Source organism: Anolis carolinensis, unplaced genomic scaffold (genome assembly GCF_035594765.1).
Source record: "Anolis carolinensis isolate JA03-04 unplaced genomic scaffold, rAnoCar3.1.pri scaffold_7, whole genome shotgun sequence".
NCBI classification, from domain to species: domain Eukaryota; kingdom Metazoa; phylum Chordata; class Lepidosauria; order Squamata; family Dactyloidae; genus Anolis; species Anolis carolinensis.
In genome coordinates this window covers 11,285,265-11,313,076 of record NW_026943818.1, presented here as the reverse complement: position 1 = coordinate 11,313,076, position 27,812 = coordinate 11,285,265, and the positions used below count along the sequence as shown (strand labels likewise).

General features: G+C 39.2%; 1 protein-coding gene across 1 annotated transcript; it reads right to left on the bottom strand.

Annotated features, from left to right (window-relative positions):
* Positions 1-478: 478 nt before the first annotated feature.
* On the bottom strand, positions 479-27,763 carry prpf4 (pre-mRNA splicing tri-snRNP complex factor PRPF4). Its single transcript, XM_008123929.2, has 14 exons — positions 27,647-27,763; positions 26,005-26,182; positions 22,750-22,936; positions 21,953-22,040; positions 21,008-21,087; positions 15,714-15,807; positions 13,591-13,685; positions 13,405-13,463; positions 11,567-11,690; positions 11,131-11,220; positions 8,920-9,042; positions 7,277-7,384; positions 4,040-4,158; positions 479-1,019 (listed from the first exon to the last, which is right to left on the bottom strand). The coding sequence occupies exons 1-14, from the start codon at positions 27,668-27,670 to the stop codon at positions 826-828; spliced, it is 1,563 nt and encodes a 520-aa protein (XP_008122136.2). The 5' UTR covers positions 27,671-27,763; the 3' UTR covers positions 479-825.
* Positions 27,764-27,812: the final 49 nt, after the last annotated feature.

Genomic DNA, 27,812 nt, shown 5'->3' with positions numbered 1-27,812 from the left:
TGTGGCGCAGATGGCTAGTAACCAGCTGCTATAAATCACTACTGACCGAGAGGTCATGAGTTCGAAGCCCGGGTCGGGTTAAGCCTCCGACCATTTTAAAAAAAAAAAAATAGCCCCGGCTTGCTGTTGACCTAGCAGCCTCGAAAGACAGTTGCATCTGTCAAGTAGGGAAAATGTAGGTACGCTTTATGCGGGAGGCTAATTTAACTAATCTACAACACCATAAAACTGCTCACGAGGAAAAGAATGAGGAAGAACAGCCACCAATGGACGGTGAAGCAACAGCTCCCCCTGTGGCCGGAATCGTGAAGCTGGAAAGATGTTAAAATGCCTCTGTGTTTGTCTAAAACTGAATGTTGTTTGTCTGTTGGCATTGAATGTTTGCCATATCTGTGTTCATTGTAATCCGCCCTGAGTCCCCTTCGGGGTGAGAAAGAAGGGCGGAATATAAATACTGTAAATAATAAATAAATATAAATTCAAGCAGCCAATTTGCTTTAATATATCAAAACCAACAAAATAAACGTTTCTCTGTCCATCAGGGGAAGGGATACCCAAATGACTCGAGGGTTTGCTTTCCGTTGATGTCTTAGGTATCTCCAAGAGTAGGTTTGGGACTCATATAAGCTGGAGCGGTCTTTACAACACAGGCGGGCAGCCGAAAAGGCTTTGTGTGTATGTGTGTGTCAACAATAATCGAGAGTTGAAGATGAAATTGGACACCCTCAAGGCTTGATGAGTTTGTGGAACACATCCACAGTGAAGAATGAGCATAAAAGCCTCCCGTAAATTCAGGTTATAACAATCCACATAAATCCCACTCCTTTACTCTGCCATCCAGAGCTTAAAGGTTCGGTCGTAAGAACACGTCGCAATCAGCTGCCCGTCCAGAGAGATGTCCAAACCCATCACTTTGCCTTCGTGCCCGGCCAGGGTTTTCAAAGGGGACCAGCCTGGGTGCGTCCAGACCTTGGCCGTGTTGTCGTAGGCCCCGGTGAGCAGGAAATTGCCGTGGTTTGCTACAGAGAGCAAGTAGGAAAAAGAGAGAGATGGCTGAGCAAGAGGAAGGGACAGCAGAGACCAGATCATTTTATGATGGATCCTCTCAGGCAAAATAATAATAACAACAACTACGTATATACTCGAGTATAAGCCTAGTTTTTCAGCCCTTTTTTTAAGACTGAAAAAGTCCCCCTCGGCTTATACTCAGGTGAGGGTCCTGGTTGGCTTATATTTGGGTCAGCTTATACTTGAGAATATATGGTACATTTATTATTTTTCTCTGTTATTATTGGTATTATTACATTTATTATTTTTCTCTATTATTGTTGCTACTATTACATTTTTATTATTAATACATTTATTATTTCACTCAGATATTATTACAGTAGAGTCTCACTTATCCAAGCTAAACGGGCCGGCAGAAGCTTGGATAAGCGAATATGTTGGATAATAAGGAGGGATTAAGGAAAAGCCTATTAAACATCAAATTAGGTTATGATTTTACAAATTAAGCACCAAAACATCATGTTACACAACAAATTTGACAGAAAAAGTAGTTCAATGCGCAGTAATGTTATGTTGGAATTACTAGATTTATGAATTTAGCACCAAGATATCACGATATATTGAAAACATTGACTACAAAAATGGCTTGGATGATCCAGAAGCTTGGATAAGTGAGACTCTACTGTACTCAATTCGGACGAAGCCCTTGTGCAGCAAAATAAAAAAGCTACTGGGTTGCTGTGAGTTTTCTGGGCTGTATGGCCATGGGGTTGTTGTATGTTTTCCAGGCTGTATAGCCATGTTCCAGAAGTATTCTCTCCTGACGTTTCGCCCACATCTATGGCAGGCATCCTCAGAGGTTGTGAGGTATGTTGGAAACTATACAAGTGGGGCTTATATACAGTAGAGTCTCACTTATCCAAGCCTTGCTTATCCAAGCTTCTGGATTATCCAAGCCATTTTTGTAGTCAATGTTTTCAATATATCATGATATTTTGGTGCTAAATTCGTAAATACAGTAATTACTACATAGCAAGGAGCCTCCAGTGGCCTAGGGGATAAAAGCCTTGTGACTTGAAGGTTGGATTGCTGACCTGAAGGCTGCCAGGTTCGAATCCCACCCGGGGAGAGTGAGGATGAGCTCCCTCTATCAGCTCCAGCTCCATGCAGGGACATGAGAGAAGCCTCTCACAAGGATGGTAAAAACATCAAAACATCTGGGCGTCCCCTGGGCAACGTCCTTGGAGACGGCCAATTCTCTCACTCCAGAAGCAACTCCAGTTGCTCCTGACACGAAAAAAAACAAACAAACTACATAGCATTACTGTGTATTGAACTACTTTTTCTGTCAAATTTGCTGTATAACATGATGTTTTGATGCTTAATTTGTAAACTACTATACAAAATCCCAGAATACTTGTAAAGTGTCTACACAAACACAAGATGGTCTATGTACAAAGAAAATATGTCCAAATAGCATATATTGTTATTAAAGTTCCCCGTACAAAGCTCAATTTGGCCGTACCAGACAAAATGAAAAGGAGCAACAGCTCTAACACAAAAGTATCCAAGTCTGATATTTGGTTCCAATGTATATAGGCTTCAGGGATACATAGTCAATGAAAATATCTTCCAAACAAAGTAAACAGACGGTTGGTCATGTTGCTGTATACTGGAATGAAGAAAATAATGATGGAACACCGCTCTCAAAAAAGTCTTCACAAGTAAAGCCCAAATAAAGTCCCAAGTCTACAGGGGTTCCCGGGTATTTTTGTACCCTGTTTCTGGGAGAAAATCCCCTTCTTCAGGAGTTGGTATACTCAGCAACAATGAACTTATATATAGTGCCTAATTGCTTACACAGAGTGACTCATTATTTTCTTCATTCCAGTATACAGCAACATGACCAAACATTTTTTTTATATATATATAAAAAGTTCCTGGACCACCTCAACAGCATCCACCCAAACATCCAAGTCACCACAGAAAAATAAAAATAAAAAAGAAAATGCCTTTTCTAGATGTCCTGGTCATCCACAAACCCAACCAACAAATGGGCCACACAACCATCACCCAAGTAAAAAAAGAAGCACAATCAGACTATGGTAGGCTATGCAAAAAAAGAAACTGCGAAAAGATTCCCTCAGACAGGAATCAGCTAGGCCTTGAAGCTGCAAGGCTTTTCAATGCTAATCAAGGTGATTAATTGCAATATTCACACTTGCCTCCAACAGATAAAGAGTTCTCTCTCCCAGCTTGGACCTTCCACAGATATATAAACCCCACTTGTATCGTTTCCAACAGGGCCGGGCTGTGGCGCAGCTGGCTAGTAACCAGCTGCAATAAATCACTACTGACCGAGAGGTCATGAGTTCGAAGCCCGGGTCGGGTTAAGCCCCTGACCATTAAATAGCCCAGCTTGCTGTTGACCTATGCAGCCCCGAAAGACAGTTGCATCTGTCAATTAGGGAAATTTCGATATGCTTTATGTGGGAGGCTAATTTAACTAATTTACAACATCATAAAACTGCCAGCAAAACACGAGGAATGGAATGAGGAAGTACAGCCACTAGTGGACAGTGAAGCAACAGCTCCCCCTGTGGCCGGAATCGTGAAGCTGGAAAAAAATGTTAAATGCCTCTGTGTCTGTCTATATATGTTGTTTGTCTGCTGGCATTGAATGTTTGCCATATATGTGTTCATTGTAATCCGCCCTGAGTCCCCTTTGGGGTGAGAAGGGCGGAATATAAATATTGTAAATAAATAAAACATACCCCACAACCTCTGAGGATGCCTGCCATAGATGCAGGCAAAACGTCAGGAGAAAATGCTTCTGGAGCATGGCCATACAGCCCAGAAAACTCACAGCAACCCAGTGATTCCGGTCATCAAAGCCGTCAGTTACAAAAAAAAGCTACTCTTCCAAGGGAAACCCACCTCTCCTTTCAACCCCAATGGCTAATTTCAGAGAGAAACTCAAGAGGGATGTAAACATCAACGTTAACAACGATATCCAGGCGCTGAGACTTACGCTCAAACCGGACCCCCGTCACCAGGTTCTGATGAGCAGGGATGGTATAGATACATCGCCTCTGGCGGAGGTCCCAAACTTTACAAGTGTTGTCCCCGCTGCCGGTGGCAATGTGGTACCTACAGTGAGAGAGGAGAAGGAGGAGTCCAGCTTCGTTTTGTTTTTAAATGTGCCAATATTACAACGGATTTCATTAACATGCCCTCTCTTTTTTTATTATTATTTCTTCATACAGATAACAAAACAATACACTGCAAACCTTTGCCATCTAAAAGATAACAGCCCGGGGCTGTGGCGCAGACGGGAGAGCAAGCCAGTACAATTAACTGCAATAAATCGCTGACCAGGAGGTCATAAGTTCGAGGCCCGCTCGGAGCTATGTTGTTGTTTGTCTTATGTTAAAAGGCATTGACTGTCTGCCTAATATGTGTAATGTGACCCGCCCTGAGTCCCCTTCGGGGTGAGAAGGGCGGAATATAAATGCTGTAAATAAATAAATAAATAAATAAATAAATAACACAAAAACTGATTACAAACTTTATGGCTGGGATGCAGGTTCCAATTGTGATTCCCTTTACCATATATCTTAATTAATTACCCCTTTAAACCCCCATCCCACCCACCCTTACCACCCCCTTCCCACCCCCATCTGGGTTACTTGAATCAATACATTGATTTAATTGTCTGGAAGGCCTGGTTTAAAGTTTTATACCTATCTTTTCCTTCCGTTTTGTCGATTAAGCAAGACCATTTCCTATGCCAATCTTGTCTTGACTGATTATTCAAATATTTATTTTTCTTTTCATGGATGAAATCATTAATTAAATATTCAGAGAGATACGACCACCAGGTTTTCAGGTCCCACCTTGTTTTATCTTTCCACCCTCTGGCAATTGTGGCATGAATAGCGGCTATTATTATTATTATTATTATTATTAAACTTTATTTGTACCCCGCTAGCATCTCCCGAAGGACTCGATGCGGCTTACAAAGGCCAAGGCCTCAATCATAAATTTTAATATATCTGACCATTGGTTGTTCCCCTCCTTTACCTCTATGTTAAGGGACAAAAATCGAGCTTTATCCCAATATAACTTTTGCTCTATTATTTCCTCTATTACTGCTCTAACAGTATTATAGTACAGTAGAGTCTCACTAATCCAAGCTAAACGGGCCGGCAGAAGCTTGGATAAGCGAATATCTTGGATTATAAGGACTGATCAAGGAAAAGCCTATTAAACATCAAATTAGGTTATGATTTTACAAATTAAGCACCAAAACTTCATGTTATACAACAAATTTGACAGAAAAAGTAGTTCAATACGCAGTAATGTCATGTTGTAATTACTGTATTTATGAATTTAGCACCAAAATATCACGATATATTGGAAACATTGACTACAAAAATGGCTTGGATTATCCAGAGGCTTGGATAAGCGAGGCTTGGATTAGTGAGACTCTACTGTATTTTTGGATTTCAGAGCAGTCCCACCACATGTGTGAAAAGGTACCAATTTCCCCGCATTTATGCCAGCATTTGTTAGAAATTTTTTCATAATTTGAGCCAATTGATAAGGGGTCCTGTACCATTTTGAGATTATTTTCTTTTGTGTTTCTTTTATTTTTAGATGTTTAATTTTTTGGGTTTTATCGATCCAGGAGTTTACTAAGTGTTCATTGAAATTTATATCCTGTTTCCAGGCCTCTACTAAAGTATGTTTATTAACATGCCCTCTCTAAGATAATCTCTTGGCTAGGGGTTCTCAAACTTTTTAAGCAGAGGGCCGGTCCACAATCCTTCAGACAATTGAGGGGCCAGATTATCATTTGAAAAATAAAATAAAAACAAATCCCAATGCACACTGCACGTGTCCTATTTGTAGTGTAAAACAGCAACAACAACAATGAAAGAACAATTCAATATTTAAAAATAAAAACAATTTTAACCAACATACATTTATCAGGATTTCAATGGGAAGTGTGCTCCTGCTTCTGGCCAATGAGATAGTCAAGTTAATTAGGATTGTTGTTGTTGTTGTTGTTGTTGTGTGCCTTCAAGTCATTTCAGACTTTGGGCGAGCCTAAGTCTAAAATTTATTTATTTATTATTATGTATTTATTTACTGCATTTATTTACTACATTTGTATCACACCCTTCTCACCCCAAAGGGGACTCAGAGTGGCTTACAAATTATATGTACTTACAATATATTATATTATTAGTATAGCACAATATTAGCATTATATATTACTATATTGAACTATACCACTATACTGTAATATTAGTAATATTATATCTATATATATAAATGAGTGATGGCATCACGGCAACCCACAGAACAAAAAAAACTATAGGCCCCCCAACCTCGAAATTTGACAACACAACCCATCATCCATGCCTCTAGGTTGATACAACAAAAAGAAAAGAAAAATAAAGTCCTAATTAGAGGGAGAGCAATAATTGTTTTTATCCAATTGCTGCCAGTTTAGAGGGCTAATCTCTGCCCACTTGGTCTCCTAGCAACCAACTCAGCCAAGGGACAGCCAGGGTTCAGTTAGGGCACAGGCAGATTTAGGCCTCACTTAGGCTTCTTCCACAGATTATCTAATTTGCACTGGATTATATGGCAGTGTAGACTCAAGGCCCTTCCACACAGCTATATAACCCATTTATAATCTTATATTATCTGCTTTGCACTGGATTATCTTGACTCCACACTGCCATATAATCCACTTCAGTGTGCATTTTATACATCTGTGAAGAAGGGGCCTCATATAATCCAGTTCTAAGCAGATAATATAAGATTATCAATATACAATATACAATTCCTCAATACTTTATTTCCCATACCACCATACTTCGCCACAGCAATGCGTGGCCAGGCACAGCTAGTGTAATATAGAATATATAATTAATATTATTATATGGTATTATTATTAGTGTTATATTGTATTACATTATAATATTAATATCATTATTATATGTATATACAATATATTATATTATAAAACTGAGGGCGGGGGCCAGGTAAATGACCCTGGAGGGCCGCATCCGGCCCCTGGGCCTTAGTTTGGAGACCCCTGATCTAGGCCATCCAATATGACTTTATGGCTGACGTCTTTCATAGGGTTGTACTGGAAGATCCAAAGGTTCCTGGAGAAAAAATACTTCTCTAAACATTTGCAGGTCCTCCAACATAATTTTATCTCATCCTCGCACGTCCAGACGGCTCTTACCCATTTGGGGAAAAATTGACTCCATAGATCTCCTTGAGATGACCTTCCAAAAACATGATGCAGCGCCCGGTTCGTAGGTCCCACACCCGGCCAAAGGCATCAAGGCCACTGAAAGAAATAGAGAGACATCAAACAAATACCGTATATACTTGAAGATATTTTTTCAGCCCTTTTTATGAGCTGAAAAAGCCTCCCCCGGCTTATAATTGGATCAAGGTCAAGCCGGCAGCCTGGATGTCCCTTGCTTGCAATATATGATATATTTATCTCTCATCTTACCCTCCCTTATCAGTGTTTTCTTTTCCAAAGCCTCCCTCGCTCTTAACCAAAGGAATGTTTTGAAAAGGGAAAGAAGCCCTTGCAAGTCAGGAAGAAAAATATATATACACCCATTAAACTTATAAAAGCATTTCCCTCTGAAATATTTAATCTCTGCTACAGATGTATAGGCATTTCCCCCTGCAAGCCTTTGCAATCCCTATGTATCTTTATATTTGTATCTATCTGTCTATATACATTAATTTTATATATGAACTAGCTGTGCCTGGCCACGCGTTGCTGTGGCTAGGACTTTATTTTGCTTTTCTTTTTGTTGTATGAACGTAGAGGCGTGGATGAGAGGTTGTGCTGTCAATTTTCGAGGTTGTGGGGCATTTAGTTTAGTTGTTTTGTCCGGTGCCGTGATTCCATTACCCTTTTATATATATAGATTTCCCCAATATGTTTGCAAGCCTTTGTAAATCCTATAAACATATAGATATCTAGAGATTTCCATGTACAGTAGAGTCTCGCTTATCCAAAGTAAACGGGCCAGCAGAATGCTGGATAAGCGAATATGTTGGATAATAAGGAGAGATTAAGGAAAAGCCTATTAAACATCCAATTAGGTTATGATTTTACAAATTAAGGATTAAAACATCATGTTATACAACAAGTTTGACAGAAAAAATAGTTCGATATGCAGTAATGCTATGTAGCAATTACTGTGTTTACGAATTTAGCACCAAAATATCACGATGTATTGAAAACATTGACTACAAAAATGCGTTGGATAATCCAGAACGTTGGATAAGCGAGAGTTGGATAAGTGAGACTCTACTGTACCTGTATATCTGTATCTATGTGTATACATTATTATATATATGAATTTTCACCACATATGTTTGCAAGTCTTTGCAAATCCTATGCAGATATAATTATCTATATATAGAAAGATGTCTAGATAGATATATATGAACATAGGGCTTGCAAATATTGCAGGGATTTCATTGGGGTCTATTTTTATATTGAAATTGACCTGCAGCTGCTGCATTTTCCATCCACGGCTTATACTCGGGTCAATAAGTACCTCAGTTTTTGTGGTAAAATTAGGTGCCTCGGCTTATATTAGGGTCAGCTTATACTCGAGTATATATGGTATATCAGCTTTCCAATGCTCCTGTCTGAGCACTAGACTCAAGTAAATACGATAATTTAAATAAGGCTCTATTAGTCCTATTGCAATCCAGATCCACCACGGCCAGAGACTTCTTGACACCAAAAACTGGTAGTCAGAGCACATAACTTCCTGGTTTAAAGTATTCAGATGCTGTCTAAATGAATATTCCTGGAACATAATACTGTGAGTAAGCCTCAAGACTTACCCGGTGCCTGCAAGGGAGCCATCGACGTGGAAGGCAATGTCATAGACGCCTTTGCTGTGTCCTTCCTGGTGCAAAATCTCCTCCTGGGCCTCGAGGTCCCACAGTCGCCACGAATGGTCATAGCTACCAACACAAAATAATAATAATAATAATAATAATAATAATAATAATAATAATAATAATAACAACAACTTTATTTTTATACCCCGCCTCAATCTCCCTGAAGGGATTCGGGGCTGCTTACATGGGGCCAAGCCCAGATAATTACAACAAACAAAATACAGTATAACAAAAATACAGACGCAAATATAAAATCAACACATTACCATAATAAAATTATAAAAGGTAACCAAAATAAAAACATGGCTTAGGCCCCAAGATAAGAGTCATAAAAACAACTGGGCAAAGTGCACCAAGTGAGTTTTGTAAACACAAGGGATAGGCAATTGGCTAAATTGCTATATACGTGTGTGTGCATTTCCCTCCTGCAATATTTGCAAGCCCTGTATATCTATGTTTATATCTCGATATCTCTCTCTAGATATCTGCAGTGTGTATAGGAATTTGTTTATTTTTTTTCAATTAGTTCTCACAAACAAGCTCCATTCACCTGGCCCGGCCCATCTCTCAAATTTTAAAATGCAACTAAAAGAATGGGAAGAAATCTGGATAAATAAATTGAAATACACATATGCCTCTGACTCAAAGGAAAATTGGTTAAAAATGCTCCACCTAAAAAATGGGGGCGGATGTATAAAAACACCGATAATAAATGCTGGAAATGTAAGGCAAAAGAAGGCTCTTTTTTCCACATGTGGTGGATCTGTGAGGTTACAAAAATTTATTGGAAAAATATTCATAAAGAATGCCAAAGAATTTTGAAAAAAATTTTTAGTATGAAACCTGAGTATTACCTCCTGGGAATGCTGGATAAAGAAACTTTTGACGATCATAACAAAGGAAAACTATTCATTTTCCTTGCCAAGGCAGCACGAATGGTTTTTGTGAAAGGATGGAAAACAGAAGGAGTGCCAGAAATAAAAGACTAGCTACTCAAAGTTTTGGATATAGAGGATATGGATAAATTAACTTTCTTATTAAAGCAAAATATTGGCAAAGGATTATAAACGACGGATTGGTCATCCCTTGAAGAATATGTAAAGAGAAAACAATGACTTGAATGGGAAGGAAATAACTTGAATAGCCTCCACATTTGTAGAGAGGCATGGTTTGAAGCAACAATAAATGGAAGGAAGAAGAACAGAAGTCACGAACAATACTTTTTTAGTACTTTCTTTCTTTTTTTTCTTCCTTTTCTCTCCCTTATTTCCTACTTTTCTTTTTGTATTTCATTGTTCCCCCACTTTTTATGTAGTTGAAACTTTCTCTTAATAAAAAATATTTATTAAAAAAAATTAAAACGCAATGCGGCCCCTGTGTCCAAAAGTTTGCCTATGCCTGATACATACACCTTATATCTATATATATAAAAGAGTGATGGCATCAGGGCAGCAGACAAAACAACAAAACTACAGGCCCCCCAACCTCGAAATTTGACAACACAACCCATCATCCACGCCTCTAGGTTGATACAACAAAAAGAAAAGAAAAATAAAGTCCTAATTAGAGGGAGAGGAATAATTGCTTTTATCCAATTGCTGCCAGTTAGAAGGCTAAGCTCTGCCCACCTGGTCTCCTAGCAACCCACTCAGCCCAGTGTTAATAAAAGAATAAAAAATAAAATAAATACAAATAATACAATAAAAATAATTAAAAACACTAAAAAATTAATGCAATAAAATACTATAACAAAATAACTAAAAATAATACAACAAAATAATAAAATATAATAAATAAAAATATAACTTACAATAAAATTAATAAAAATGCAAATAACGTCAAATAAAAATTACACAACAATTTTTAACCAATACCACTACCACTTTGCCACAGCAACGCGTGGCCGGGCACAGCTAGTATAATATATAATATAACATATATTGCCTTAAAATGAGCTCTGCGGCTGAAAACGTTTGAGAACCCCATGAACAATGTATTTGTCATACTGAGGGCTAGAGAAGCACAGGAACGTGTCAGAAAGCAAACTCTCAGATATGGAGGTTTATTTTCACATTGAGGGTTCTTTTCCCCGTCTGGAAGGTGCTATCCATAGCCGAGGCCCCTTTTTTCTGACAAAAAGAAATCCCTTACCAGGTGGTTCCCAAAAATCGGCCGGAAGGATGCCAGGCGACCCGAGCCACTCTCACGGTGTGCCCTTCGATGTCGGCCACCGGCTCGTCGCTGAAATAAAACACAAGGAGGACCTACTGAGAGTTACTGGGATGAGGGCAGAGCAGCTATTGACAGTTGAGAGCAACGGAGAAAAGGACTAGAGGCACTGCTTTTTCTCTCTTTCCCTATTGGAGGAATTATAACAGCAAGGCAGTCTCAGGGAGGTGCATCTACACAGCAAAACTAATGCAGTTTAGTCACTATTTTAGCTACTGGCTGTTAGGAATTGTGGGAGTTGAAGTCCAAAACATCTGGAGGGCCAAAGTTTGTCCATGCCTGGTGTAGATGCACTCTGGGTCACCATTTTCTAATGGAAATGTCCAATAGAATTGAGATTTGAAGGGATCAGGCCTACCTTTCGAGACTCCAGAGCTTGACCGAGCCGTCCGCAGCGCAGGAAGCCAAGTTCACATCCTTCTTGTCCAGGGAGATGGTTGCCTTGGGGTGGAAGACAATGGCCCCCACATTGGTGTTGTGCCCTTGGGGAGAATAATAATAATATACTTTATTTATATTCTGCTCCATCTCCCCGGAGGGACTCAGAGTGGATTACAGAACACATATGCGGCAAACATTCAATGCTTTTTACACGACATACAATAACACAGAGGTAAAGGACTTCTCCCTTGTTCTGGTGCGCTTTTGAATGAAACAGGCCTACTAGACATGTAATTGTTTACATACTCGTACTGCACTTTGTCATCGTCCCTCTATACGTTTGATATTTTAATTCCCCTCATTCTTTTCCTGCCCCTTCTCCTGCCTGTTCTGATTTTATTTATGGACCTTAACCAGAGTTTCTGTACCAGTCACCCTCTGTATATGTAGAAACTGATGTTCAGGTTTTTAAAGTAACTGTTGTGTAATGTTGTTTATATTTTTATTGCTCCACTGTTTTAAATTATTGATTGTATGTTCCTATGTAAGCTGCCCCAAGTCCCTCCGGGGAGATGGAGGTAGGGTACAAGAATAAAGTTATTATTATTTGAAACACAAAAAGATGAGTCCACAGCAGACACTCTGCTGGCTGTTGTATTGGATCACATGTCGGATATTATTATTATTATTATTACTATTATTATTATTTGAAACACAACAAGATGAGTCCACAGCAGACACTCTGCTGGCTGTTGTATTGGATCACACGTCAGACATTATTATTATTATTATTATTATTATTATTATTATTATTATTATTATTATTATTAGAAACACAACGAGTCCACAGCAGACACTCTCCTGGCTGTTGTATTGGATCACACATCAGACATTATTATTATTATTATTATTATTATTATTATTATTATTAGAAACACAACAAGATGAGTCCATAGCAGACACTCTGCTGGCTGTTGTATTGGATCACACATCAGACATTATTATTATTATTATTATTATTATTATTATTATTATTATTATTATTTGAAACACAACAAGATGAGTCCACAGCAGACACTCTGCTGGCTGTTGTATTGGATCACACATCGGACATTATTATTATTATTTGAAACACAAGATGAGTCCACAGCAGACACTCTGCTGGCTGTTGTATTGAATCACACATCAGACATTATTATTATTATTATTATTATTATTATTATTATTATTATTTGAAAGACAACAAGATGAGTCCACAGCAGACACTCTGCTGGCTTTTGTATTGGATCACACATCAGACATTATTATTATTATTTGAAAGACAACAAGATGAGTCCACAGCAGACACTCTGCTGGCTTTTGTATCGGATCACACATCAGACATAATTATTATTATTTGAAAGACAACAAGATGAGTCCACAGCAGACACTCTGCTGGCTTTTGTATCGGATCACACATCAGACATTATTATTATTATTTGAAAGACAACAAGATGAGTCCACAGCAGACACTCTGCTGGCTGTTGTATTGGATCACGTTGGACATAATAATAATAATAACATTACATGCTTTTGAACTGCTATCTTGGTAGAAGCTAGGGCTGACTGTTGGGAGCTCACCCCGACTTGCAGCTATGAACTGCCAACCCTCTGGTTGACAGATTTCCTGCAGCTAGTAGTTTAACTTGCTCTACCAACAGCCCTTAAACAAAACCCATTAATCAAAGGAAAAGAGAAAACAACCAAGTGCCATTGTCAGAATCAGTCCCTGAACTGAAAGTAGAGGAAAGCAGGGGATGGAAGAAACCACTTTACCTCGTAAAGTGTGGACAAGATTGCAATCCGGCACCGACCACAGCTTGCAGAGGCCGCTCCTGGGGATGGAAAAGGGACGGAGTCGTGAATATTTCCCTCCTTATAAAACAGATTTACTTCTCTTCTGGGCAGCTGAATGAGCAGGATGGAAATTTGGGGGTAAGCAATACAAAAGGATCCCGTTACCAACAGGCCGTTGCCAGGAGCTTCGAATTCGGACTGAAGTGGCAGTACGAAATGGGACGGTCATCTCCAATCTGGCTGCAGAAGTTATTCAAAGACTGAAAAGGGAACAGAAAGGAAGGAAAACAACAATGGACATCAGAAGGGTTGAAAAAAAGAGTGAAGATTTCAAAATGTTAGATAAAAGGGTTGCCCATGCCGGTTCCGGAGTATATTTAATTCTCAGAAACCTCTTTATGACCCTATTATTATTATTATTATTATTATTATTATTCTCTGACTTTGTGTCTCCCTATGTCTGACCAACATCAACATGTTGTTATTGCTATGTGTTGCTCTCTTTTCATATTTCCTTATGTTTAACAATTTTATTACAGTAGAGTCTCAACTTATTCAAGCTAAACGGGCCACCAGAAGCTTGGATAAGCGAATATCTTGGATTATAAGGAAGGATTAGGGAAAAGCCTATTAAACATCAAATTAGGTTATGATTTTACAAATTAAGCACCAAAACTTCATGTTATACAACAAGTTTGACAGAAAATGTAGTTCAATACACAGTAATGTTTTGTTGTAATTACTGTATTTACGAATTTTGCACAAATATATAACGATATATTGAAAACGTTGACAAGAAAAATTGCTTGGATTATCCAGAGGCTTGGATAAGCGAGGCTTGGATAAGTGAAACTCTACTGTAATATTACCATATAGTGATATAGTACAATATAGTAATTTAATGCTAATATTGTACTATGCTAACAATATAATATATTGTAGGTACATATAATTTGTAAGCCACTCTGAGTCCCCTTTGGGGTGAGGAGAGCGGGATATAAATGTAGTAAATAAATAAATAAATGTGCTGCTGTTTTCAAATTTCCCTATGTCTAAACATTTTATTATTACTATTGGGTATTATTAGCTACTTTGGTTTCGTGATATCTCCCCTATGTCTTATTATCATCCTATATTATTGTTCTGCCAACCTAGCAGTTTGAAAACATGCAAATGCGAGTAGATCAATAGGTACTGCTCTGGCGGGAAAGTAACGGCGCTCCATGTAGTCATGCCCGTGGCCACATGACCTTGGAGGTGTCTATGGACAACGCCGGCTCTTCAGCTTAGAAATGGAGATGAACACCAACCCCCAGAGTGCGAGTAGATCAATAGATACTGCTCCGGCGGGAAGGTAACGGCGCTCCATGCAGTCATGCCTATGGCCACATGACCTTGGAGGTGTCTACAGACAACGCCGGCTCGTCAGCTTAGAAATGGAGATGAGCACCAACCCCCAGAGTGTGAGTAGATCAATAAGTACTGCTCTGGCAGGAAGGTAGAGGCTCTCCATGCAATCATGCCAGTGGCCACATGACCTTGGAGGTGTCTATGGATGACGCCAGCTCTTCAGCTTAGAAATGGAGATGAGCACCAACCCCCAGAGTCATGGGGAAAACTTTTATCTTTATATTATTGTTGTTATTCATTTCATTATATTTTACTATACTCCATCATCATCCTATTGCTTATATTATTATTCACTTTATTTTGCTATCCTTGACTGTATTGTATTATTACTTGACTATATCGTATTATTATTACATTTTGCTATACTCGATCATCACCCTATTATCAATATTAATGCTATGGCTTTATGTTCTAATGGATTTAAAACTGTGAATTTTTGAATACCATTTTATATTTATTTCTGTTTTAATGTTTGTATATTTGTAGATTTTAAACTGTACTGAAAGGTGTTGTCGAAGGCCTTCATGGCCAGAATCCCACTTGCCTAGTTTCCAACAGACCTCACAACCTCTGAGGATGCCTGGCTGAAACGTCAGGAGAGAATGCTTCTGGAACATGGCCATACAACCCAGAAGACTCACAGCAACCCACCGCACTTAAAAAGTCTTATACAGTACGACTTGGGCACAGGCTGCTTGAAGGATATTTGCTTTTTTAATGATCCTGTTAGAGATCTCGGCTAACTGAAGCCCTTCTCTTGATCCCATCACCTTCCTTTACTGTAAACTAATGCAAAGCCTGAAGTCTCTGGTAGCTTTTGGGTCGCGACAATCCTGTGCCTAGGATACTTGTTGTGACAGAGACACCGTTCTATTTACCCTCAGAGATTTGTGTAGCTCTTGTTTCTGGGACGTTCGTGTGGCCTCAGGGATGTCCTTCAGCAATCGAGCTTCTTCCAGTCGCTTCATTGCCCTGGCAAGGAATGAAGACAAACACATTAAGGTCTTGTAGAATTAAGCAGCATAAGACGGCACTGTAGAATTAATGCAGTTTGATCCTACTTGAACTGCCATGGCTCAATGCTATGGAATCCTGAGAATTTATTTTTATTTATTAGCGACATTTATATCCCACCCTTCTCACCCCGAAGGGAACTCAGGGCGGCTTACAAGTTATATGTTCATACAATATATTATATTATTAGCACAGCACAATATATGCATTATGTATTACTATATTGTACTATACCACTATATTTCAATATTATTAGTATTGTTACCTGTAATATAAATATACAATTATAATAGTATATTATTATATTGTATTACATATTATCAGTATTATATGTACATACAACAAATTATATTATTAACATAGCATAATATAAGCATTAAATATTACTATATTGCAATATTATTAGTAATATTACATGTAATATAAATATACAATTATAATAGTGTATTATTATTATATTGTATTACATAATATTATTATCAATATTATATGTACATACATTTATATTATTAGCATAGCACAATATAAGCATTATGTATTACTATATTGTACTATACCACTATATTGCAATATCATTAGTAATATTACCTGTAATATAAATATACAATTATAATAGTGTATTATTATATTGTACTAGCTGTGCCCGGCCACGCGTTGCTGTGGCGTTGTCTGGTGGTGTTGGTGAGAACTTGTTGAGGTAGTGGTGGTATTGAATGTCTGTTGTATGGTTGTCTTTATGTTTAGTATGCATTTGGTTGTTTGTGTACTGTGAAAGTGGTGAGGGTAGAGGGGGTCTATGTCCCTGTGTAGTATTGTATAGTATTTATACGTTGTCCATGTGTTGTGAAAGCTTGGATTGTGTCCTGCTGCATAGTAGAAAGGGTTGGGCTGGATGGCCCTTAGGGATCTCTCCAAACTCTTGGATTCTATGCTTCTATTATTATTATTATTATTATTATTATTATTATTATTATTATTATCATCATCATCATCATCATCATTATTATGTAGAGGCTGGATTGCCATCTGTCAGGAGTGCTTGGATTGTGTCCTCCTGCATGATAGAAGGAAGTTGATCTGGATGATCCTTAGAGGTCACTCCAAACCTTAGGATTGTATGATGTTGTTGTTGTTATTATTATTATTAGTATTAGTGTTAGTATTGAGAGGCTGGGTGGCCATCTGTTGGGAGTGCTTGGATAGTTTTCCTGCATAGCAGAATTGGGTTGGACTTGATGGCCTTTAGGGGTGTCTCCTAACTGTCTGATGCTATGATTCGATGTGTATTATTATTGTGCAGATATTGGATGGCCATCTGTCAGGAGTGCTTGGTTTGTGTCATCCTGCATGGTAGAAGGAATTTGAACTGGATGATCCTTAGGGGTATCTGCTAACCTTAGGATTGTATGATATTCTTATTCTTATTATTATTATTGAGAAGCTGGCTGGCCATCTGTTGGGAGTGCTTGGATTGTATCATCCAATGACAGAGGTGGGTTGGACTGGATGGCCTTTAGGGGTCTCTCCTAACTGTCTGATTCTGTGATTCGATTTGTATTATTACTGTGCAGATCTTAGATGGCCATCTGTCAGGAGTGCTTGGTTTGTGTCATCCTGCATGGTAGAAGGAATTTGAACTGGATGATCCTTAGGGGTCTTTTGTAACCTTAGGATTGTATGATATTCTTCTTCTTCTTCTTCTTCTTCTTCTTCTTCTTCTTATTATTATTATTAAGAGGCTGGGTGGCCATCTGTTGGGCATGCTTGGATTGTGTCCTCCATGGCAGAATTGGGTTGGACTGGATTACCATAGTAATTATTTCATATTACAGTAGAATCTCACTTATCCAACATTCGCTTATCCAGTGTTCTGGATTATCCAACGCAGTGTGCCTTTTAGTAGTCAATGTTTTTGTAGTCAATGTTTTAAATTCATTGTGATATTTTGGTGCTAAATTTGTAAATACAGTAATTACAACATAGCATTACTGAGCATTGAACTACTTTTTCTGTCAAATTTGTTGTATAACATGTTTGGTGCTTAATTTGTATAATCATTACCTAATTTGATGTTTAATCGGCTTTTCCTGAATCCCTTCTTATTATCCAACTTATTCACTTATCCAACATTCTGCCGGCCTGTTTATGTTGGATAAGTAAGACTCTACTGTATATTTATAATCTTATACTATCTGTTTAGAACTGGATTATATGAGGCCCCTTCTACACAGCTGTATAAAATGCACACTGAAGTGAATTATCTGGCAGTGTGGAGTCAAGATAATCCAGTTCAAAGCAGATAATATAAGATTATAAATGGGTAATATAGCTGTGTGGAAGGGCCTTGAGTCTACACTGCCATATAATCCAGTGAAAATCAGATAATCTGTATCTTATAGGCAGTGTGGAAGAGGCCTGAGGCCTAACTGTGCCTGTCCCCTGGGCTGAGTAGGTTGCTAGGAGACCAAGTAGGCAGAGCTTAGCCTTCTAACTGGCAGCAATTGGATAAAAAGAATTATTCCTCTACCTCTAATTAGGACTTTATTTTTCTTTTCTTTTTGTTTTATGAACGTAGAGGCATGGATGAGGGGTTGTGTTGCCAAGTTTAGTGTTTCTGGGATGTGTAGTTTTGTTGTTTTGTCCTAGGCCCAATTTTTTTTATCCTTTTATATATATACTAGCTGTGCCCGGCCACGCGTTGCTGTGGCTTAGTCTGGTGGTGTTGGTCAGTCTACATTAGGTTGTATTGATGCTGTGACCTCCACCCTTCTTTATACTCACATTAGTAGTAGTATTTGAAGTCTGTTACCTTCTTCAGTTTTTGTGTTGATTGATAATTGCTTGAGATCCCTGTTGTCTTTGGTTTGTTGTTAATCGTAATGTCTGATTCTGCTGAGTGCGGTTTATATTTTTATTGTGGTACAATAGTCTTTTTTTGTTTTGCCTGTGTAGGTGTTTATTATTATTGCTGTTGTAGTGATTATGAAGGTTGGATAAGTTAGATGCTACTGTACTGTTTTGTGGAGGCCCAGTGTAGCACTGACTGGCCTCTCAGCCTCAGTGCCTGGCTCTTTCTTGCCTGTGATGGTGTTGATTCTTATTGTTGTTGTTGTTGTCATTGTTATTATTGTAATTGTTTTTTTGGAGGCCAAGTGTGAATGTAGGGATTGGGGAGGTGGATGAGTTGTGTTGTCAAATGTTGTATTTGTTATAGTCACAATGCGTTGTTGTGAGTTTTGTGGGTCTGGATTGTGGTTTTGTGGTGTGGTTGTGTTGTTATAACTGAGAGGCAAGGCTTTTGTGTTGTGTTGCGAAGTTTTGTATTTCTGGGTCGTTTAGTTGTGTGCCAAGTTTTGTATTTCTGGGGCGTCTAGTTGTGTTGTTATAGTCACGATGCATTGTTGTGAGTTTTGTGGGTCCGGATTGTGGTTTTGTGGTGTGGTTGTGTTGTTACAATCGGGAGGGAATGCTTTTGTGTTGTGTTGCCCAGTTTCGTATTTCTGGGGCGTTTAGTTGTGTTGTTATAGTCATGATGCGTTGTTGTGAGTTTTGTGGGTCCGGTGTGGTTTTGTGGTGTGGTTGTGTTGTTACAACCGGGAGGCAAGGCTTTTGCATTGTTTTGCCAAGTTTTGTATTTCTGGGGCGTTTAGTTGTGTTGTTATAGTCATGATGCGTTGTTGTGAGTTTTGTGGGTCCAGATTGTGGTTTTGTGTTGTGGTTGTGTTCTTACAACTGGGAGGCAAGGCTTTTGCGTTGTGTTGTCAAATTTTGTATTTCTGGAGCGTTTTGTTGTGTTATAGTCACGATGCGTTGTTGTGAGTTTTGTGGGTCCGGATTGTGGTTTTGTGGTGTAGTTGTGTTGTTACAACCGGGAGAAAAGGCTTTTGTGTTGTGTTGTCACGTTTTGTATTTCTGGGGCATTTAGTTGTGTGCCAAGTTTCGTATTTCTGGGACGTTTAGTTGTGTTGTTATAGTCACGATGCATTGTTGTGAGTTTTGTGGATCCGGATTGTAGTTTTGTGGTGTGGTTGTGTTGTTACAACCGGGAGGCAAGGCTTTTGCGTTGTGTTGTTAAGTTTTATATTTCTGGGGCGTTTAGTTGTGTGCCAAGTTTCGTATTTCTGGGGCGTTTAGTTGTGTTGCTATAGTCACGATGCATTGTTGTGAGTTTTATGGGTCCGAATTGTGGTTTTTTTGGTGTGGTTGTGTTGTTACAACCTGGAGGGAAGGCTTTTGCTTTGTGTTGCCAAGTTTTGTATTTACGGGGCGTTTAGTTGTGTTGTCATAGTCACGATGCGTTGTTGTGAGTTTTGTGGGTCCTGTGTGGTTTTGTGGTGTGGTTGTGTTGTTACAACTGGGAGGCAAGGCTTTTGCATTGTATTGCCAAGTTTTGTATTTCTGGGGCGTTTAGTTGTGTTGTTATCGCATGATGCGTTGTTGTGAGTTTTGTGGGTCTGGATTGTGGTTTTGTGGTGTGGTTGTGTTGTTGTAACCTGGAGGCAAGCCTTTTGCATTGTGTTGCCAAATTTCGTATTTCTGGGATGTTTAGTTTTGTTGTTATAGTCACTGCGCAAACAACTTTATCATTTTATATATATAGATTACATATTATCGGTATTATATGTACATACAATAAATTATATTATTAGCATAGCACAATATAAGCATTACGTATTACTATATTGTACTATACCACTATATTGCAATATTATTAGTAATATTACATGTAATATATAATATACAATTATAATACTGTATTATTATATTGTATTACATAATATTATTATCAATATTAAATGGATATAAAATATATTATATTATTAGTATAGCATAATATGAGTATTATATATTATTATATTGTTATATTGACACAGGAGATATGGTGGAATGATGTCTTCCTGGCCTTCTTCTTCTTCTTCTTAATAATAATAATAATAATAATAATAACAACAACTCCCACAGCATGGATCCATGGCAGTTCAAATCAGGTCAAACTGAATCAGGTCAAATTCTACAATGTAGACTCTCCCCAGGCTCCTGCTCGCAACCAGACACAGGTTGTCAATTGGGACAAGACTGAAGACTTTTTGTCTTCCCATCGCAATACAGAAATATCTATCAGCCTTTGCATTAGTGTCTCCCTTGGCCACCTCCTTACCGAGGGAGTGAGTAGTTGGCGATCCATATTCTGGCAGTCTTTAATGTGTTTGGTCCTTCGTGGTACCACGTTTGCTGGTACTGAGAGAGAAACAGAGAAAGAGCAGGAAAGAGAACAAAAAATATCATGAGATTTGATGAATATTCAGTGATATCTTGACTTAAGAGGTTAACTCGTTCCATGACTGAGCTCTTAACTAAAAACACTTTTATCACGAAATGACTTTTCCCATTGAAATGCTATTAATCCACTGCGGACGTCCAAACCCCACCCCTACTTTTGTTTCGTGTTTTAAAATAAGAAAATGGACTTCATACGTAACAAATAATCTATAAATGCACATTCACATCAATTTATATAGGTAAAGGTTTCCCCTGACGTTAAGTCCAGTCATGTCTGACTCTGGGGGTTGGTGCTCATCTCCATTTCTAAGCCAAAGAGCCGGCGTTGTCCATAGACACCTCCAAGGTCATGTGGCCACTGGCATGACTGCATGGAGCACCAGAGCAGTACCTATTGATCTACTCACATTTGCATGTTTTTGAACTGTTAGGTTGCCAGAAGCTGAGGCTAATACCGGGCACTCACTCTGCTCCACAGATTCGAACCTGTGACATTTTGTTCTGCAAGTTCAGCAGCTCAGCTCTTTAACACGCTGCGCCATTATGTCTATTTATATATATATATATTTATATACAGTATTCTTTTCTATAGCACACAGCAACTGAACATACTAGAGAGAGGGGTTTGGGGAGAATTTACCATGATTTATAGGAGTTGTAGGGACTTAACTCAAAATGTTGCTCTAATGTCAAAGAGAAACCCAAGCCGAGCAACAGCTCTTAACGCAAAATACTCTTAAGCTGGGATGCTCTTAAGTAGAGATTCCACTGTATAAGTGGCCGTTTCACAAGTACATAAGGACAGTGGCAATTTCACACTCACTTCCTCTTTAGTCTTCTTGGATTTCTCATCATCCTTTTTGGTTTTCTTCAATGCATCTGTGCCAACTACCGAGAGGATATTCCGTAGCCTGCCAAGAAAGGGATTCAACAGTAAACAAATCCTGTTTAGAGGTTATGCCAAGACTCTTAAGACAATTTATTTATTATTATTTATTTACTGTATTTATTTTTTATTAGCGTCATTCTTACCCCAAAGGGGACTCAGGGCGACTACAAGTTATATGTACATCTATATATATAAAAGAGTGATGGCATCACGGCAGCGGACAAAACAACAAAAGTAAACACCCCACAACCTCAAAAATTGACATCACAACCCATCATCCATGCCTCTAGGTTGATACAACAAAAAGAAAAGAAAAATAAAGTCCTAATTAGAGGGAGAGGGATAATTGTTTTTATCCAATTGCTGCCAGTTAGAAGGCTAAGCTCTGCTCACTTGGTCTCCTAGCAACCCACTCAGCCCAGGGGACCCTTTACCTTAACTACCACCAATTCCTCAATACTTTATTTCCCATACCACCAGACTTCGCCACAGTAACGCGTGGCTGGGCACAGCTAGTACAATATATTATATTATTAGCATAGCACAATTTATACCCTGTACTTCTCACCCTGAAAGAGACTCAAGAGTGGCTTACAAACTGGCAACAATTAATTGATGTATGTAATGTATAAACATAGACATGAAACCATAAAAGTTAAGAAAAAACATCTATACATTAAAAACAAATTGTTAAAAACCATACAAATCCAAATGCACATTCTCTCTCCCACCTCTCTCTCCTTTCTGCAGGTCCTTCGCCAAACAGGGTGATGGGCTCCCCAAGGGCTCGTAAGCAGGCCTTGACTTCCGAATCGTCTGTGGAGACATTGATTTGCCTGGCCCGCTTCCGGCGCTCAAATTCAGCCAGCACTTCCGCCTGGCGCTCGCTGATGTGGTCTTCCAGGTCAAAAACTTCACCTGATCATACAAAACAGAAAGAAAGATGGTGTCGCATCTCAGGATTGCTTCACCTTGCTGTATACACCAAACTGCACACAGGTGAAGTCTTTTTAATTTATTAGAAAATAGAGGATAAAAAAGTTCTTTAAAAGCAAAAATAAAGTTCCAAAAGATTGTTACAAAATAAAGTCCCCTTAGAGCATGACGAAGTCCTAAGAACATGAACACAAAAGCCGCAAGATAATCCAGGAAAACAAGAGCTTGCTTCCTGGCTGAACGAAAGTTGCTTTGACAAAGGTTTGTCTCCAAACACATTGCTTTAATACCCTTTGCAAAGTATGAAAGCATTTCTCTGGCCTCTAACCTCCCTCTTGTTTGCGATTCTCACACTCCTCCGAACCCTGAATTCCAAATGGTCAGCTCGATCTAAGGAACCTGTTTCATCAAGGTCAGCCTGCTCGTTAGTTTGCTGAGCCTCATTATCAGACTGAGAACTGTCCTCCTTTTCCAAGTCCATTTGCACCTGGCTAGTTGCAGTATCATCAACATCATTCCTTGCTGTGGGAAAATGAACTTGCACCCTCTGTTCCTCATCTTCTACAACAGGGACATTTTGAATCTGATTGTGAACCTGAATCCCATCATCTTCATCAGAGTCAATCTGAGGTTCCAACAGATGGGAAGTTACAGGAACAACAACGAGAGAAGTCTTCCAGCCCTTTCACTGGTAGCAAAAGCAACAACTCAGTACATGACAGAACTGGGAGGAACACATTCTATCCAGACTAGCCCACAGTCAGCCAACAAATTCCGTCTCTCTGGACATATGGGAAGCCTGCCTTGCATTGCATCCCCTTCTCTTACAATGATTCCTATGATAGATGGATTCAAAAGAGTCATTCAGTCAGAGCTCCACATTCATTGAGGTTAGAGGCATAGGAGTCAAGGGAAGTCATAGTCCCACTCTATTGTGCTTTCATGAAACTTCACCAGCAATAAATAATACAGTAGAGTCTCACTTATCCAACATAAACGGGCCGGCAGAACGTTGGATAAGCGAATATCTTGGATAATAAGGAGAGATTAAGAAAAAGCCTATTAAACATCAAAATAGGTTATGATTTTACAAATTAAGCACCAAAACATCATGTTATACAACAAATTGGACAGAAAAAGTAGTTCAATGAGCAGCAATGTTATGTTGTAATTACTGTATTTATAAAATTAGCACCAAAATATCACGTTATATTTAAAACATTGACTACAAAAATGCGTTGGATAATCCAGAACATTGGATAAGCAAGTGTTGGATAAGTGAGACTCTACTGTAATAATAATAATACTTTATTTTTATATCCCGTTGCCATCTCCCCCAGGGGGACTCGGGGAGGCTCACGTGGGGAACAAGCCCAATGTCACATATAATAAACAGTCATACAATAAAACCAAAATAAACAATATAAACAATAAAACCATATAATAGCATAAAACAGGATAAAACAGCATTTCAGAACAATGAGTCTGAGCATAGTGCTATATATATATATATATATATATATATATACACACACACACACACACACACACACACACACACACACTATATTTCAAGTTGTCTACAGTTAAAGCTGTTGCTCAGTAAGTACGACTTACTTAAGTAAGTCTCAATAAGACTGTGACTAGTTCTGAGCAAAGCAATTAAAGAAAGAGATGGAAAAGATGGAAAGTGTCAAGAGCAAGGAGATTGAATTGGTCAAATATCTGGAAGCCAAGCCCCATGAGGAGTAGCTTAGGGAGCTGGGTACATTAAGCTTGGTTAGCCATATTTTAAATATTTGAAAGGATGTCACACCGAGGAGGGAGCAAGCTTGTTTTGTGCTGCTCCAGAGACAAGGACACAATGGGACAATGAATTCAAATTGGAGAAAAAGAAATTCCAGCTAAACATTAGGAAGAACTTCCTGACAGTTAGAGCTGTTCAATCTATTGCACTTTATCTATTTAAAAATCTGTAACTTATAATGTGCACCTTGCTTATCCACTATTGCAACCTCATTGTTTTTAATTCGATGTTTTAATACCGCGTTGTGTTTTTTCGGTTGTTGTGTATATACAGTAGAGTCTCACTTATCCAAGCCTCGCTTATCCAAGCCTCTGGATAATCCAAGCCATTTTTGTAGTCAATGTTTCCAATACATCGTGATATTTTGGTGCTAAATTCGTCAATACAGTAATTACAACATAATATTACTGCGTATTGAACTACTTTTTCTGTCAAATTTGTTGTATAACATGAAGTTTTGGTGCTTAATTTGTAAAATCATAACCTAATTTGATGTTTAATAGGCTTTTCCTTGATCAGTCCTTATAATCCAAGATATTTGCTTATCCAAGCTTCTGCCAGCCCGTTTAGCTTGGATAAGTGTGTCTTCCTTCCTGGTAAAAGGGGTTGGATTGGATGACCCTTGGGGTCTCTTCCAAATCTAGGATTTATTTATTTATTTATTTACAGTATTTATATTCCGCCCTTCTCACCCCGAAGGGGATTCAGGGCGGATCACATTATAACACACATAGGGCAAACATTCAATGCCCATAAACACATCAAACAGAGACTGAGAGACACACGCAGAGGCAAGTTAACCTTCTTCTGAGGGGATGTTCGATTCTGGCCACAGGGGGGAGCAGCTGCTTCATCATCCACACTGACGGCACTTCCTCATTCCAGGTCGTAAATTAGTTAATCTTGCCTCCCCACTTTATAAGTGGTACCTTATCTCCTACTTGATAGATGCAACTATCTTTCGGGTTGCTAGGTCAGCAACGAGCAGGGGCTATTTTTTTATTTTTAATTGACGGGTGCTCACCCCGCCACGGGCTGGCCTCGAACTCATGACCTCATGGTTAGAGTGATTTAAGGCAGCTGCTCAACAGCTGCGCCACTGCCCGGCCCAGGATTTCAATGACCTTTCAAGATGGAATCGGGCAAGACTCATCAGATAGTAATGGAGTCTTGATTTTGGGAGATTTTTAAGCAGATGCTGGATAGCCATCTGTCAGGAAGGCTTGAATTGAGTGGTTCTTACCGCTGGTGACGTTGATGTTGCCGGCCTCAATTGCTGCTTTGACGGCATCTTTGCCCAGCATCCCAGACTCTCCCTTGAGGAGACGCTCGCGCTCCTTCTCCTCCAGGCTCCCATAAAAAATGGGGCCTTTCTTGGCCGGAGGACCACTGCCTTCATCGGAGGCTTTTGTCTTTCCCAACTGCAAGGAGAATGAAGTGAGATTCACTGCCAATGTTTATTGGAACAAATAATAATAATAATACTCCACTTTATTTCTCTTAGCATAGACCCAAAGCAGCGAACAATACTACCAATGGGGTTGTCAGAGGATGCCTGCTATAGATGTGGGCGAAACGTCAGGAGAGAATACTTCTGGAACATGGCCATACAGCCCGAAAGACATACAACAACCCTGTGATCCCGGCCATGAAAGCCTTCGACAACACAATACTACCAATTCTACAATGTGTCAATTCAATCCTACAAGAATAAAGTGAGGTTTGTGATAATAATAATAATAATAATAATAATAATAAATCACTAGTCAATACTAATATTTATTGTGTCAGAAGCAAATTGAGAATACATGTTGTCAAAGGCTTTCATGGCCAGAATCACAGGGTTGCTGTGAGTTTTTCGAGCGGCATGGCTATGTTCCAGAAGCATTCTCTCCTGAAGTTTCACCCACATCTATGGCAGGCATCCTCAGAGGTTGTGAGGTATAATATAGAAGCATTCTCTCCTGATATTTCGCCCACATCTGTGGCAGGCATCCTTAGAAGTTGTGAGGTATAATATAGAAGCATTCTCTCCTGACATTTCGCCCACATCTATGGCAGGCATCCTCAGAGGTTGTGAGGTATAATATAGAAGCATTCTCTCCTGACATTTCCCCCACATCTATGGCAGGCCTCCTCAGAGGTTGTGAGGTATAATATAGAAGCATTCTCTCCTGACATTTCCCCCACATCTATGGCAGGCATCCTCAGAGGTTGTGAGGTATAATATAGAAGCATTCTCTCCTGATATTTCGCCCACATCTGTGGCAGGCATCCTCAGAAGTTGTGAGGTATAATATAGAAGCATTATCTCCTGACATTTCCCCCACATCTATGGCAGGCATCCTCAGAGGTTGTGAGGTATCATATAGAAGCATTCTCTCCTGACATTTCGCCCGCATCTATGGCAGGCATCCTCAGAGGTTGTGAGGCATAATATAGAAGCATTCTCTCCTGACGTTTCACCCACATCTATGGCAGGCATCCTCAGAGGTTGCGAGGTATAATACAGAAGCATTCTCTCCTGACATTTCGCCCACATCTATGGCAGGCATCCTCAGATGTGTGAGGTATAACTTTGAAGCATTCTCTCCTGACATTTTCCCCACATCCATGGCAGGCATCTTCAGAGGTTGTGAGGTATATTGAGGTATATAATATATCTGTAGGGTGGGAGAAAGAACTCTTGTCTGTTGGGGGCCAGAGTGAATGTTATAATTAATCACCTTGATTAGCATTAATGGCCTTGCCAGCTTCATGTCCTGACTTCTTCCTGCCTGGGGGAATCCTGCCTGCGGCCATGAAAGCCTTCGACAACACAACCTTATTAATATGGTATATAATATATTAGTACATCACATTATAATGATATTTTTTTCCCTTACCGTTAAACTCCTCGAGGCAGCCATCACTACCTTCCTCTTCAAAAAAAGCAACACTAGTGACTATTTCCGGCGGATGCGGTCTCAAAGAGTGGCTCAGCCAATCACGTTCGGGCGCGGCGAAGTGGGCGGGGCGAAGCAAATCGTACTCTCTGCGTCCAGTCCGACG

Excerpts from the sequence above, each read along its gene's own strand:
- prpf4 (XM_008123929.2), bottom strand. The coding sequence starts at position 27,670 with ATGGCTGCCTCGAGGAGTTTAACG. Across the intron at positions 13,464-13,590 it reads CTCCTGGCAACGGCCTGTTG|GAGCGGCCTCTGCAAGCTGT; the intron begins GTAACGGGATCC and ends TTCCATCCCCAG. Across the intron at positions 7,385-8,919 it reads GGCTCCCTTGCAGGCACCGG|TGGCCTTGATGCCTTTGGCC; the intron begins GTAAGTCTTGAG and ends TATTTCTTTCAG.